Source organism: Lottia gigantea (assembly GCF_000327385.1).
Source record: "Lottia gigantea unplaced genomic scaffold LOTGIsca_28, whole genome shotgun sequence".
Classification (NCBI taxonomy): Eukaryota; Metazoa; Mollusca; class Gastropoda; family Lottiidae; genus Lottia; species Lottia gigantea.
In genome coordinates this window covers 829,333-844,778 of record NW_008708898.1, presented here as the reverse complement: position 1 = coordinate 844,778, position 15,446 = coordinate 829,333, and the positions used below count along the sequence as shown (strand labels likewise).

The 15,446-nt window shown below is 32.4% G+C and overlaps 2 protein-coding genes across 2 annotated transcripts in view; one reads left to right on the top strand and one right to left on the bottom strand.

The window, feature by feature from the left end:
• Positions 1 to 9,915, top strand: part of LOTGIDRAFT_215487 (hypothetical protein) — a gene marked incomplete at both ends in the record, with an annotated part of 15,414 nt that extends 5,499 nt beyond the window's left edge. The window contains 20 exons of the mRNA XM_009056542.1: positions 1,669 to 1,792; positions 2,016 to 2,179; positions 2,496 to 2,597; positions 2,889 to 3,041; positions 3,322 to 3,475; positions 3,721 to 3,943; positions 4,175 to 4,446; positions 4,687 to 4,829; positions 5,286 to 5,419; positions 5,660 to 5,841; positions 6,024 to 6,126; positions 6,479 to 6,704; positions 6,809 to 6,920; positions 7,302 to 7,437; positions 7,845 to 7,957; positions 8,167 to 8,378; positions 8,579 to 8,676; positions 8,875 to 8,962; positions 9,211 to 9,399; positions 9,772 to 9,915. Of these exons, the coding sequence (XP_009054790.1) occupies positions 1,669 to 1,792; positions 2,016 to 2,179; positions 2,496 to 2,597; positions 2,889 to 3,041; positions 3,322 to 3,475; positions 3,721 to 3,943; positions 4,175 to 4,446; positions 4,687 to 4,829; positions 5,286 to 5,419; positions 5,660 to 5,841; positions 6,024 to 6,126; positions 6,479 to 6,704; positions 6,809 to 6,920; positions 7,302 to 7,437; positions 7,845 to 7,957; positions 8,167 to 8,378; positions 8,579 to 8,676; positions 8,875 to 8,962; positions 9,211 to 9,399; positions 9,772 to 9,915 (3,072 nt within the window). The remainder of the gene's footprint in view (positions 1 to 1,668; positions 1,793 to 2,015; positions 2,180 to 2,495; positions 2,598 to 2,888; positions 3,042 to 3,321; positions 3,476 to 3,720; positions 3,944 to 4,174; positions 4,447 to 4,686; positions 4,830 to 5,285; positions 5,420 to 5,659; positions 5,842 to 6,023; positions 6,127 to 6,478; positions 6,705 to 6,808; positions 6,921 to 7,301; positions 7,438 to 7,844; positions 7,958 to 8,166; positions 8,379 to 8,578; positions 8,677 to 8,874; positions 8,963 to 9,210; positions 9,400 to 9,771) is intronic.
• A 2,332-nt stretch (positions 9,916 to 12,247) lies between these two features.
• Positions 12,248 to 15,446, bottom strand: part of LOTGIDRAFT_189226 (hypothetical protein) — a gene marked incomplete at its 5' end in the record, with an annotated part of 7,699 nt that continues 4,500 nt past the window's right edge. The window contains 4 exons of the mRNA XM_009056541.1: positions 12,248 to 13,218; positions 13,532 to 13,657; positions 14,028 to 14,229; positions 14,940 to 15,027. Of these exons, the coding sequence (XP_009054789.1) occupies positions 13,025 to 13,218; positions 13,532 to 13,657; positions 14,028 to 14,229; positions 14,940 to 15,027 (610 nt within the window). The 3' untranslated portion in view covers positions 12,248 to 13,024. The remainder of the gene's footprint in view (positions 13,219 to 13,531; positions 13,658 to 14,027; positions 14,230 to 14,939; positions 15,028 to 15,446) is intronic.

Here is a 15,446-nt window from a genome sequence, read left to right as displayed (position 1 = left end):
GATTCAACCTGATCTCTATCTTATTAAGTTGTTTATTACAGTATATGTTATTAAGTTGTTTATTACAGTATATGTTACATGCTGCCAGAAAGATTCGACCTGATCTCTATGTTATTATGTTGTTTATTACAGTATATGTGAGATGATGCTAGAAAGATTCAACCTGATCTCTATGTTATTAAGTTGTTTATTACAGTATATGTTAGATGTTGCCAGAAAGATTCGACCTGATCTCTATGTTATTATGTTGTTTATTACAGTATATGTTAGATGCTGCTAGAAAGATTCGTCCTGATCTCTATGTTATTATGTTGTTTATTACAGTATATGTTAGATGTTGCCAGAAAGATTCAACCTGATCTCTATGTTATTAAGTTGTTTATTACAGTATATGTTACATGCTGCCAGAAAGATTCGACCTGATCTCTATGTTATTATGTTGTTTATTACAATATATGTTAGATGTTGCCAGAAAGATTCGACCTGATCTCTATGTTATTATGTTGTTTATTACAGTATATGTTGGATACTGCTAGAAAGATTCGTCCTGATCTCTATGTTATTATGTTGTTTATTACAGTATATGTTAGATGCTGCTAGAAAGATTCGTCCTGATCTCTATGTTATTATGTTGTTTATTACAGTATATGTTAGATGTTGCCAGAAAGATTCAACCTGATCTCTATGTTATTAAGTTGTTTATTACAGTATATGTTACATGCTGCCAGAAAGATTCGACCTGATCTCTATGTTATTATGTTGTTTATTACAATATATGTTAGATGTTGCCAGAAAGATTCGACCTGATCTCTATGTTATTATGTTGTTTATTACAGTATATGTTGGAAACTGCTAGAAAGATTCGTCCTGATCTCTATGTTATTGTGTTGTTTATTACAGTATATGTTAGATGCTGCTAGAAAGATTCGACCTGATCTCTATGTTATTGTGTTGTTTATTACAGTATATGTTGGATACTGCCAGAAAGATTCAACCTGATCTCTATGTTATTATGTTGTTTATTACAGTATATGTTAGATGCTGCTAGAAAGATTCGACCTGATCTCTATGTTATCATGTTGTTTATTACAGTATATGTTAGATGTTGCCAGAAAGATTCAACCTGATCTCTATGTTATTAAGTTGTTTATTACAGTATATGTTAGATGTTGCCAGAAAGATTCAACCTGATCTCTATGTTATTATGTTGTTTATTACAGTATATGTTAGATGCTGCTAGAAAGATTCGACCTGACCTATATGTTATCATGTTGTTTATTACAGTATATGTTAGATGTTGCCAGAAAGATTCAACCTGATCTCTATGTTATTATGTTGTTTATTACAGTATATGTTAGATGATGCTAGAAAGATTCGACCTGATCTCTATGTTATCATGTTGTTTATTACAGTATATGTTAGATGCTGCTAGAAAGATTCAACCTGATCTCTATGTTATTATGTTGTTTATTACAGTATATGTTAGATGCTGCTAGAAAGATTCGACCTGACCTATATGTTATTATGTTGTTTATTACAGTATATGTTAGATGTTGCCAGAAAGATTCAACCTGATCTCTATGTTATTATGTTGTTTATTACAGTATATGTTAGATGCTGCTAGAAAGATTCGACCTGATCTCTATGTTATCATGTTGTTTATTACAGTATATGTTAGATGCTGCTAGAAAGATTCGACCTGATCTCTATGTTATAGCTGAATTATTTACTGGTAGTGAAGCTTTAGACAATCTTTTTATGAATAGATTAGGCATTAACTCTCTGATAAGAGGTATGTTGAAGAGCACCTTTTTGTATTTAAATACAAAACTGAATCTTAAGTTTTGAGCTTTAAAGGGGTTGTAAAGAGGTTTTTTCTACACTTTTATAGCAATGAATTTCTCATCCAGTTTTAATGCATTCGTCTGTGGATCTAACAATTCCACTGAAACTAAGCATTTTACAAAAGACATTCATTCCTTAAGGAGTAATTCAATGTATGATTAATGTTGCAGAGGCATTAAGTGCCTGGAATGCTCACGAAGAAGGTAGATTAGTTCATAGATATGGTGGTGTACCTATTGGATCATTTGTTCAACCCAGAGTTAAACCATTAACACCCACTGTAGCTCATGCTTTATTTTACGACCAAACACATGATAATCCTTCACCAGTAGAGGTAGGTTCTTCAACTTGTCATTTACAACTTCTGATCATAACATTTAAACTATCTGGCGAGGATATTCATATATTTTGTTGCCATTTTCATAGTTAAGACATTCTCCAGCAATGGAGATCACAGATTTACAAGCAAAAACTTCTGGCAGCGATCTCAATATTAAACCAATACCTTGTGAGCTACAGGCTGTGCACATCAAGATCAAGATGGTGCTTCTCTGGCATAATTTCTCTCATTGTTCACTGCTGTCTGTTTATGTTAGCCCAGTCAGTAGCATTAGCGCAGGACATAAAACTCCATTTCATTGTATTTGTAGAAAAGATCAGCATATGACTTATGGCCAACAACAGCATTAGTAGCTATGGCGTGCTGTGCTACTGGTAGCAATAGAGGCTATGATCAGCTTGTACCACATCATGTAAGATTTCATTTTCATTTACAATATTTAAAATATATGGTGAAAATACCTCTGATATGGTGGATTACTTGGATAACTGTGTGTCATAGAAAACTTGTGGTGCGGTTATTTTGATAGATGAGAATTAACAAGTCTTTCTATCGACAATATTTAAGCTATAAGCATTGACTTAGTTAAAATATTATAGAATCTGCTTTAGATAAAGAAATATATTTAACTACTATAAGCTGTAGCAACTAGTAAGGATAATATTTACATGATTTTATCCCTTTGAAACCTTCTCATTGATAGGTCCATGTAGTAACAGAAGAACGTCACTATATGTCATGGAGTGATAGTGAAAAACCAAGTAATGCCTACATCAATAAAACATGTGGTATAACAGAAGGCAAGAGGGTGCTAAATAAACTACATTTTGAGATGGGTCTTTCAGGATTTAGTCAGGTATGCTTCAAAGTTCTAACTTCTATTAAAGGCATTATTCTCTGAGGGTGTAAATTTCGTAGGTGTAAAGGTGACTATTTTCATGATTATTTTTATGAACTATATGAACTGCTCTCCCAAGGGACACATTCTACTATTATAATATTACAGAAATAAAGTCAACTAGCTTATTGAAGTATACCGAGGCTTAGTATAATTCAATATTTTTACCACTGTATGGTTTTCAGCTCTTCTGATATAATAATAAAACCTTGAAATTATTTGTATATTATTATTGTAGGTTTATGTTGATCAGTTAACTGATGATACAGTTTCTGTTACCAGACATAATCCACAAACACATGAGTCTATTATTCTAGTCTGTAGAACAAGTTTTAGTCATCCTTCTAATCCTAATTGTGCTGGTCAACATATTAAATCTATACATATACAAGGTAGGCAATGATTTTATTCTCTTTCACTTCAAACTATTAATACAGTTGTCTAAATAATTTACTTTACTAGCTAATAGAGATTAATTTTGGCTGTTAGCATCTTTCATTATGGTGGTTTCTGTCAATATAATGAAGAAAAAGCTCAGATTTTTCATGCTGGTGGTGGTTGCAATTTTTGTAATTGATATAATTTCTGCCATTGGGTGTATATTACTTTGCCTGTCATGCTGTCTTTATATTTGTAGGTGTAATAAAGGAGATAATATTAGAAGGTAGTATGGGAGTCAGTCATCATTATGAATATAAACAAGATAAAGATTATGTCAATGGTTTACCAGATTATTTCTTGACACTACGTCAGAATATCAAAACTGAGGAGAGTCAGATTTGTAACGTACATAAAAACCCAGATGGTACTGTCAATATATCGTGGAAAAACCTCACTCCTGGTTCAGTCATTGCTTTCAGGTAGGTTTACCATTAAATATATCAATGTGACAAACAATATTAGCTGTATTGACTCTGCTATAGGGATTCTAAGATGAAAAACTGACACTGTTCCAAGTTCCAAACTTTAAATTTTGACCTGGATCAAAATGTTACACACTATATTGTATCATCCTGAATCAAAAATTTCCATGCACCAGACATAGATTCTGTTTAGACTTGAAACCTTTTCTCTGAAAATTTTTATTTCAGATCTTGTCTACCTCCTAAAGCTAAAGAAGCTATATTACAAATTCGCCGTGGTCTGGGACAGTTTGGATATTTGATGAGATCGTACAGCGGTAGCACCATGTTTGATGATACTTGGGATAAATCTAATTTCCGTGTTATAGTCTCCAATTTAGATCTGGCTAGTTTAAATCGTGTTTTATATCGGGTTGAAGCAGAAGAAAGAGATGATGGTTATGGAATTGGAGCCTATTCTCTTGCTGGTTATGGTTCCATGGTATATTGTGGTCTTAGAGGTAAAATATGTTTGAATCTTCTGTGACCCAATATAGCTGTTGATCAATGATTGAAAACATAGAAATCTTTTGCAGTGGTGTAAAGTGTATGTTGTATAACCATAGTTAACCATACTGTCAATATTCAGTATAATATAAGAATAAAAAAAAAAAAATATAGAATTGAAGAGATTTTCCTGTTTGTTTTAACTATAGCTTAATTCTGTTAAATATAAAAATATAATATTTGATATTTTGTAGGTATTATATCAGTTTTAGCTGATATCCGACCTAATAATGATCTAGGACATTCTCTGTGTGATAATCTACGTCAAGGTAATTGGTTACCTGATTATGTAGCCAATAGATTAAAGTTGAATACCCACACACATGATGTAAGTACCGTTATATCTGTGTAAGAATAAAATAAAATGATTCCTCAGTTGTTAGCTTGAAGACTTGTCAACTGGTACAAATCAAACAGTTGACAATCATAGCTAAATGATAAACAAATTTTTAGATTTATAAGATTGTATGTAGAGTGGAAGACACTGACACATCAACATGATTGTCCATACACGTTAAGACAGTTCACTTGCTAAATCAGGGAGGATATTTGATGCCAGTCAAATTATTTTTAGACTTGTTTTTAAATTGTGATTATGTCATTTTGATGAAAGATTAGCCAAACTTGTAGGTGGATTTTGATTCTCTGGTAATTGTGTGATAAGAAATGTAACCACAGTAAATGAGTGAAATGATTGCTGACAGTTCAACTTGACAATTTATTTGAGAATGAATGTTTTTTTACCTTATTTCTATAAAACACAATACAATGGTTGACATGTCATCTATTTCAGCTTGGTATGTGGTTTGAAGGTATTTTCTCGTATTTAAAAGAAGCTCCCCGATATTTGATACCATGTTATTTCGATGCTTTAGTTACTGGAGCTTATGTTGTTATGAGAGAAATGATAATACAACAAATGTCAGAGTGAGTCATATTTTTTTATTCTGACATCTTTGTCAGCACTGTTGTCGGACTCTTTTTTTTGTTTAAATTGAAAACATACTGAAAATGTTATTACCGCTTTAGTATTCACCTGGCCACGTAATCTTAGAACGATCTTAGCGCTAGGATATCCAAGAAACAGTAATTCTAAATTTTTGTGCAAACCCTTGTACTGACTGCTTTTCATGTCACAAATTTATGATAGAATTGATTTGCTTTCAGTTTTGTTAGAGATGGATCGACATTTGTACAAGCTTTATCAATGGGTTCAGTACAGTTTTGTGGGTTTGTAAAATCGTCGAAACTACCAACTCTTTCGCCTAATTTAGCACCACCTAAAGTCAGAACAGAAATTGATATTACTTCTAAAGACGAATTTGAGGCATCACTGTCTTTGGCTGCAGGTAAAATATTCAAAGATTTATGTATTTATGGCTAAGTCAATGAATTCAAACACTCATATCTCCACTAAACATTAAAAAAAACAAGCCTTCGTTCCCATTGTACAGGCTCTAATATTTCCATATGAAGAGATTATTAGGATTGTGTTTAATAGCCTCAAATTGTGTTTATTTATATGTTACAGGATTTCCTCATTTTGCCAGTGGTTACATGAGAAATTGGGGACGTGATACATTTATAGCTATCAGAGGGTTAATTTTACTAACAGGTCGACATGAGGAGGCACGGTAATTTCTTAATATTCATTTTTAGATGCCCACTTTATAATAATTAGGTATACTGTCGTCACTACTGTTTGCCCATTCACGATAAATAATTCTGTTGATCGCAGAACATTTTTCATCAGTTGAAACTGTTTTCTTAACTGATGGAAAAGGGAGACAATTATACTACTGTAGTTATAGACTTGTAGAAGGTTGAAATTTATGTACCTAGTCATCACAGCAGATAAATGTAAAATATTTGTTAACATCATAATTTACGGTGGAGTTCCTTGAGTGAAATGGACATTTTTTCACTCTTTATGCAATTGTCCTTTATGAACTTGATAATGATAAAAATGATATATTATTATTACAGAAGTTTAATATTAGCGTATGCTGGTACACTACGTCATGGTTTAATACCTAATCTATTAAATGAGGGGACAGGTGCTCGGTATAACTGTCGTGATGCTGTATGGTGGTGGTTACAATCTATACAAGATTACTGTAAACATGTGTCTAATGGTGTTAATATATTAAAAGATAATGTATCCAGGATGTATCCTACTGATGATTCGGAACCTCTAAAACCAGGTGAAGTGGTAGGTAACAGTTTTTTATCCAAATTTTCTACCTACCATCTGATCATTATTTTCTTTGAAGTTTAGGGATTCATGTATAAACTGTAATAATTTGTTGAATTCAGGATCAGAAATTAAGTGATGTGATACAAGAAAGTTTAGAGAAACATGCTGGAGGTAATAAATATAGAGAACGTAATGCTGGCAGTCAGATAGATTGTCAGATGACTGATAAAGGTAATAATTTTAACTTTAACTTAAAGAAAAAACACTACAGTGATCACCTGAGAAGAGGGGTGGCAGTATTTGTTGACTGCTCTGTAGGGTCTGGGATTAATCAAGATTAAGGCCTTGATAGTGTTATCAGTTTTTTTCTTAACCCCAGTATCCCCTGGACAGAGAGGAATTGTTCTGAAAAAACATCAACCATCGAAATGCTGCAAGCTATGGTCACAAATAATTCTTGCTGTCAACTTTTGCTTACACTTTTTTTCATGAACTTACTTGTAGTCCAGTGATCCTTGTTCCATCATCTGTTCAAGAAAGGGTTTAATAGCGATTTTAACGCTACTTCTGATATAAAAATGTAGTTTGTGAAATATGTACCATGTATTGCAGGTTTTGATGTAGAATATGGTGTAGATTGGAATACTGGGTTTGTATATGGTGGTAATGAATATAATTGTGGAACATGGATGGATAAAATGGGTAGTTCTAGTAAAGCTGGTAATAAGGGTAAACCTGCTACACCAAGGTATTTCTATATATATTGTTATGTTATATAGAAGTAAGGAGCTTGGTGGGCTCAATCAGTTAATTGCTAGCTCTGTAACCTAGGGCATCTAGATTCTATCCTGACATAAGCCTTTGTGACCCTGTTTCTCCAGTGGTTTAGGTCAGAGCCTCACATTGAAAAAACAATGATATTTGGATGGAACAATACACTGAGACTTTGGATGCTACATACTGTGCATGGTGAAAGTGTTTCAAAGTAAATTTTCCCTCATTGCACACTGCATGGCATGGCCTATCTTTGAGAGCCTTGTCTGGAGCACAAAGGCAAATATTTTCATGCCATTCATCAATCATTAAATGGACCAAATATAAAGTGGTGTTGAATTTATTTTCGAGGAAAGACTAGAGTATAGTCTGTTATTACAGAGATGGTTCAGCAGTTGAAATTATTGGATTATCAATGTCTACTGTAAGATGGTTAGAAAGTTATAATTGTAAAAATTTATATCCTCATGATGGAGTTACTGCTGTTATAAAAGGTAGGAATGAAACACGTCCATCCCATAGACTTAAGGGCTTGCTGTCTGACTTGGCAAACAACTTTTGTTAACCTTTGAAAAGGTTCATAGGAAAGAAATACATGTAATCGACAAGCATAATTATAAGAGCAGGCACTGCCCTTGCAAAACTTGCATGGCATTGTCAATTTTCTTAGGCCTTGTGTACTTATCCCTACTTCATTTTCCAGGGAAAGAAGTAAAGATTACATACCATGAATGGGCTGAAAAGATTAAGAGTAATTTTGAGAAATATTTTTGGGTTAATGATACACCTGATCCAGACAACGAACCAAAACCAGAATTAATAAACAGACGTGGTATCTATAAAGATTCTTACCTTGCTACACAATTCTGGGCAGACTATCAACTACGACCCAACTTTCCTGTAGCTATGGTGGTGGTAAGTAGTTTATTCTTCCATTAGTTTTCCATTAGAAGCATTTTGAAATCATCACTAAGATCTCAAAATATTTCATGTTTCATCTATTTGTTGTAAGTGTCCAGAAGTGTAGCAAACTTAACCTTGTTTTATTGTTCCATCCCAACAACAAAACGCTTTTTCCAAACTGGCATCACTGTTTTTTTCTCTCCATATTTAAGGCCCCCGAACTATTTACTCCATCAAGAGCATGGATAGCTTTAAATACAGTTCAAGAAGTATTACTGGGTCCTTTAGGAATGAAAACATTGGATCCAAGGTATGTATTTTAGTTTTCTTATACAATGATTACTTCATCTCAGAACCATTGCCTTCTAGATTTTGTAAAGAAGAGTTATTATTCTTATTATGAAAGCACTCGCTTTTTGTAGTCGACTCTAGCATTTTTAGTACAACAAGGTCAAGTTAATCAAAAAGATATAAAGCAAGCTAGAATATTTATAATGATATATTATAGTGATTGGGCGTATAAAGGAGACTATGATAATGCTAATGATTCTGATTGTGGTCGTGTAGCTGGTGGTTTTAACTATCATCAAGGACCAGTAAGTTATATTAATCTTACTATATATTAGATACCAACGAAATCAGCTTCACATTGCACTAATGCTTGATTGATAAGATCTGTTCTTTCAGGATTCATGGAAGCAACTGGGACTTCAATAAAACTAGTTTAAACACTGTTCAGAAACACCGTTTAAAATGCATTCCACATTTGCAGAAAAAAGTAGGTGTAGATAAAGTTTAAAATGGAGAAATGTATGAAAAGTGAATATTATTCTCTTTTTATCAGGAATGGTTATGGCCTACTGGTTATTTTCTTAGAGCTAAACTATATTTTGCTGCCAAATTAAATAAAGAACAAGATGGTATATTGAAAGAAACAATAGGATTTATAGAATCTAGATTAGCCAATCATTATTTAGAATTAATGAGATCTCCATGGCAATCATTACCAGAACTAACTAATTCTAATGGTTCGGTAAGTTATAAAATGATTTTATTCTAAAACTTCAGGATATACAGGCATTTTTGTACTTCTTGATTTAAGTGGATATAGCACTATGCACTTTGCTTAAACACTTGATACAATTGTTTTTTTCTGTACTACTTTGCTATAAAAGGACAATATGAAAAAAGCAGTGCGCATTAAGGAAAATTTGCCAGGACAATGTCCTACTCGTCTTTGCACATTCTGAAGCAACAACAACATGCTTTCTCCATCTAATCTTTCTAACATGAACCCTTGAGAAACTGGGTAGAAAAAGGTATCATCTTGACATATGCTGAGACTCCTAGGTTAGCAAACCACCAAGACTGCCATTGATTGATTATGTCTTCATTATTATTACAGTACTGTAGAGATAGTTGTCGAGGTCAAGCCTGGAGTATTGGGTGTCTTTTAGAAGTATTATATGATTTAGAGAAGATCGAAAATCATCAACATTTATTATCTACATCTAATTCTATACCAGATATCAACGGCAATCCTTCTTAAGGAACAGTTATCTGCTACATCTGATACCTAGTGCTTTGCCATAGATATAACATATAGAGCATGTAAAAGCAGATCTTGTACTACGAAAAGCTTTCATGATTCTCTTTTGTTTTTACCAAAGTGTTCCCAATATCTTGTAGATGTAATATGTCATAAGATATGGATGATATACATCCAACAACTTGAAGAAAAAGGTAGTAAGAACAGTTAACGGAACATTTCACAAAGTTGGAAACTGCTTTATGTGTGAATTATTATTAATGCTGAACCTACAAACCGGTGTTGTATTGTTAAATTAACTCTATCCTTTCTTATATTGTTTGATTTAACATAATTTGTGTGATCATCTACTGATACTAATTTTAATGATGAAAAACAACAAGAGCTGAAAGAAAAGAGATGCAAGTGTATTTGTTGAATCTCAACATCAAAAGAACAATGTTTAATTAACAGCTATTTCCTTTGAAACCATTGATGAAGATGGAGATGACCAAATTTAGAAGTAGTTTGTTTCCTTGTTAATTTCAAATGAACAATGTCCTTGGTTGCTGAAATTTATTTAGGTCAAAAATGATCAATCACATACCAAAGACTTGATAGAAGTCATAATCGGATTCAGTTATGCTTTACAATTGTAGTATGTTATTATTTTGTGAGGTACTTTGAATATAAATCTGTGAAGGCCATACTAAACATTAGTAGTTACATTGTGTACACATATCCCAGAATATCTCAAAACTGGTAAACAAAGCTTTAACTGACTGGGAAATTTGAGTGGTTGAAAGGAACTGAATAATGTTATTGAGATTAGATTTTTATGAAATTGATATTCCTGTTTTGTTTCTGAAAAGTTTTGACTACCATCAAATGCTTTAAGTATAATTTTAATAAACATCCTGTAAAGTTTCTGGCCTCTTTTTATGTCATACATGTGAACATCCCTAACCATTTGTTCATGTTTGACTTTGAAAGAAATACATGTTAGCCACACCTAATTATTTATTTCTTTATGTCAAAAGTTACAATATGTAAATGAATGGAGTTTTACGTCCTATGTTGCACCTAATGGGTTAATGAAGATGGAAGTCACAATATGAGAGCTTCTTACATCTCTGAAGATGCAGCATCTAGTAAAACCCACATATATTCTGAACAGCCATACTTGTTCCTATAATCCAGAATAAAATATTTTTAGAGACATAATGAAACTTTTCGATGTAAATATATTTAATGCAACATGAAGAAATAAATAACAAGAATAAATAAGAATACAAGCTACATATAGTAAATACAAGGGATTTCTACAATAAATATTAAATGCTAGTTTAAATTTGTCATGTTAAGTATCTTCTTACTATGTCAAATACAATTTTGTAACAAATGTGGTTAAGCCAAAACCCTGACCTTCCTAGAACAGTGTAGTGCAACCTTGACCTTCCTAAAACAGTGTAGTTCTACCCTGACCTTCATGATCTTCCTATTACCATGACTCTGACCTTCCTAGAACAGTCTGGTTCTACCATAACCCTGACCTTCCTAGAACCCAGGAATCTTTTAGGGCAGTGAAGTGCAACCTTAACTTTCCTAAAACAGAATAGTTAAACCATGACCCTGAAATTCCTAGAACAGTATAGTGTAATATGACTCAAAGAGCCGTGTAACCCTACCCGACCTTTCTGAAACAGTTTAAAACAACCATTACACTCAAAGAGTAGTGTAATTCAACCATGAGTTTTGTACAGCAGTGTAAGTAAAGTGTGCTTTCACCATGACCTTCCTAAAACAGTGTACTTCAATATAACTCTCTCTCTCTCTCTTCTACCTGAACATACTAAAGCAGTGCAGTTCAACCATGATCTTCCTAAAATAGTGTAATTTAACCTAGAACTATATAGTTCTCCCATGACTCTCCTAAAGCAATGTAGTTAAATCATTAATAACAATATGACCCTGTAGTTCTGTGATATACCTAGAAACTAAAGCTAAATGCACATATTTCTATGACTTCATATTCAAGCCATGAATGAAACTAAAATGACTTTCAAAAGCAAAATAATACAATGACAGCAACTTGACTGTCAGTATATATGTTAATATCAAATTTTCAAAAGTAAAATGGAATGTGTAAATCACAACATGTCTTGAAACAATTCAGGGAAATTAATTTCTACCAGAATACACAATTATTTCAAAGATAACATAACAGAGGTGAGATTTTGACTGCCTGTCATATTTCAATTTATCACAACACTTAGAAATCAACATATACTAGTCAATTTTTTTTACAGCTATATACAGAATTTTTTTTTGACTAAATGGCTCTCACTTTTTTAAAGTGGTACAGTCTTTGATATTTTCTTGATTTTATTTTCGTTTTTTTTATAGAAGATTTTGGCTCTGAAAAGTGTTACAGATAGCTTGTAGTGTTAAATCAGATCTATACACAAATATTTAGTTACCCTCTTAATATCTATTTGTATTAACCCTGCTTTATAAATATACCACAATGAGTAATAATAAACTATTCTACAAGCAGTAATTGATACCATTACAAAATATTAGTACGATTTACAGTTAGGTTTAATAAAAAAAATTATGCTATCCAAATTACATTTATACTATAACTCATTGAATGAGTCTCATTCATATTACACTACTGTCATATTACAAATTCCTCAAATGTACTTTGTACATGTTTATAAACATATTGCATTATACTAATCTCGGTTCATTTATACTTTCACTAGCTATCCTGGTAATGTCAAATTTGGTTCTAAGATACCACATGGTATTGTTGATTTGGTTACTAAGGAAGTTTTATTTATACATCATCAAAGATACCATGGGGTATTGTGGTAACTAGGGAAGTTACATCTATACTTCATCAAAGATGCCATGTGATGGTGTTGATCTGGTAACTAAGGAAGTTATATTCATACATCATCAAGATACCACATGGTATTGTTGATCTGGTCACTGAGGAAGTTTTATTTATACATCATCAAAGATACCACTTGGTATTGTTGATCTGGTTACTAAGGAAGTTATATTCATACATCATCAAAGATACCACTTGGTATTGTTGATCTGGTTACTAAGGAAGTTTTATTCATACATCATCAAAGATTCCACGTGGTGGTGTTGATCTGGGTGGTTGAGATCTGTTATATCTGGTAGTGGCATTGGACTGTTGGTAACTGGTATCTTGTATAGTATCATTATCTGTATAATCTATTGGTTCAGCTTGGCGTAATAACTCTGTTCTGTCATTGTCATCAGGACTTCTAGGAACTGTGTACATACCTACAATCAAACATGATTGTATAAAGCTATGACTTATATATCTTTTTAATAACCTAACAGACCAGGGCTGTTGATATGACTCTATTACCTGGACGTGATTGACAGGGCATCTCAAATATCTGAGAGAAACAAACCTCTGTCTGACATCAACTATAGGTTAGCAATTGTCATTCAAGTCTTTCAAAATGGAAATTTTGACGACAATTAACTTATGGAATACAATGAGATCAATCAGTGTTGGCTATGATAACATAATGACTTATCCTTATTGAGTGCCTAAAAAGACTGATCATATGAAAAAAATTGAACTTACGACGTGATTCTGTGGTTCCACTAGGTATATCTTTAAATCTAGATGAACTATCTCTATGTGTAAATTTCTCATTCCAAGTTTTTCTGCGAGCATCACTATCAGCTTTACGATCTAATCTTCTACGTTCTGTAAACAAATTAACATAATGAGAATATCTTCAGGTTCAAGTAAAAAAAACTCTCATGAATGGAAATATTGCTTGATAAAATTCAAAGAGCAAAAAGTGTGTCAAATATGGTTTTTTTTTTTAAGCTATAGATCACTAATAACTTACTAATTTCTTATCCAAAATAAAACCTACATGTCTTGTGTTTTCTGAATTTGTCAATGTTTTTAGACGATAAAGCTTTAAAAACAGATTAAAACATTTTTTATCAGATTTCTGATACTTTTGCTGGCAATAAGTAAAAACATTTGTGCCCTGAACCTTTTTGTCAAGATTGGGTTCACCACTATTTATAAGGCAGGCTATACTGAAAAACACAAATACTGATACCTCTTTTAACAAGTTCCCTTCCTTCATCCATTAATTCTTGTGTCATCTCATCATCTCCAATAAATTGTTGAAATCCAAGAAAACTCAAACATCGACTACCCAGACTAAAGTAGGTACATATACATAATAATACTATCAATATAGGGAAATAAATATTAAAACCATCTGATATTATAGAGATCACATCCATATGTCCCATTATCTACAATAAAAAAATATCATAAAGAGTATGAATCAACCAAGCTTCTGTACTTAATTTTTAGAAGGGATATAATCATTTTAATTTTACCAGCTGATAAAGCTCATCTTCAGCTAGCCATATCACTTTTATGCCAAATTCATTTGCAATTCAACTGTCATCATTTCAGGGACATTATAACCATACCATTCCCACATACATATATTACTGATATTATGACAACATCAGTTCAAAATACAACCTTGAAATGATATCAACATCCCTTTATACTTCATTGTAACAGTTTTCCAGAATCACCACATGTATACCAACATAAGTTTAATTTTCAAATGATATATCATGTCATATTGATATCATTAGTTCATATTGTGGTCTTAAAAATCATTGTTAAGTAAGAGTTATCTCCCATATTTTCCTTCTCAGTAAAACAGAGTTGTCTGCTCTTAAGGTAGATGTTTGTCATGTGACAGGATATGTACTTTTGTGAGTTGAAGGCATGATGTAAGAGCTTAGAGATTGAATAAAGCATGGCTGAAACTTAGATTCTAGTTTTGATTATAAGAACAATCCAAATCCATCTAGGATGGAAACCCCAACAAAACATGGTGGAGATGCCTAAACAGATCTACTATTGACGATTTTTTATGCCTTGTGAATTTTTGTATGATTTTGAATGGGCTTATCTAGTTTCTTAGAAGTGAAAATGGTTATACTAGAGTATGGATTTTGGTGATTTTAACTGATCTAAGACTCAGTGCAGTTAATGACAATAGCCAGACTCTGTGTATCATCGAATGTAAACTTTAAAAATATTGATTGGTTAGATAAAGTGGAATTGAGACAATATTTTAAATTTTCAAGTTGAACTGAAGTAGCCTACAAGTGTCGAAGTGAAGAATTTGACAGAAGAATTTGACATTGAACATCTTTGTGACTGTGTGGTGGTTAATATTTGGTGACCTGTGTCAAAATAACAACTTTAAAGTTTAATAAACAGTTTAGATGGAAGTAAAAGCGGTTCAGAAACTATAAATATAGACAATATCTGACTCATTGACATTTATTTTTTTTCTAAAGACAAAGTGAAAATTAGATTTTTTTTTGGGTTCGTTTGAGTGTGAGAGTGGATTGCTATTCTTATTAATTATCATCTATATCTGTACTAATCATATTTTTGTTTTTCAGGTTTTCGTAATATTCCGTTGTTTATCTTATCTGTG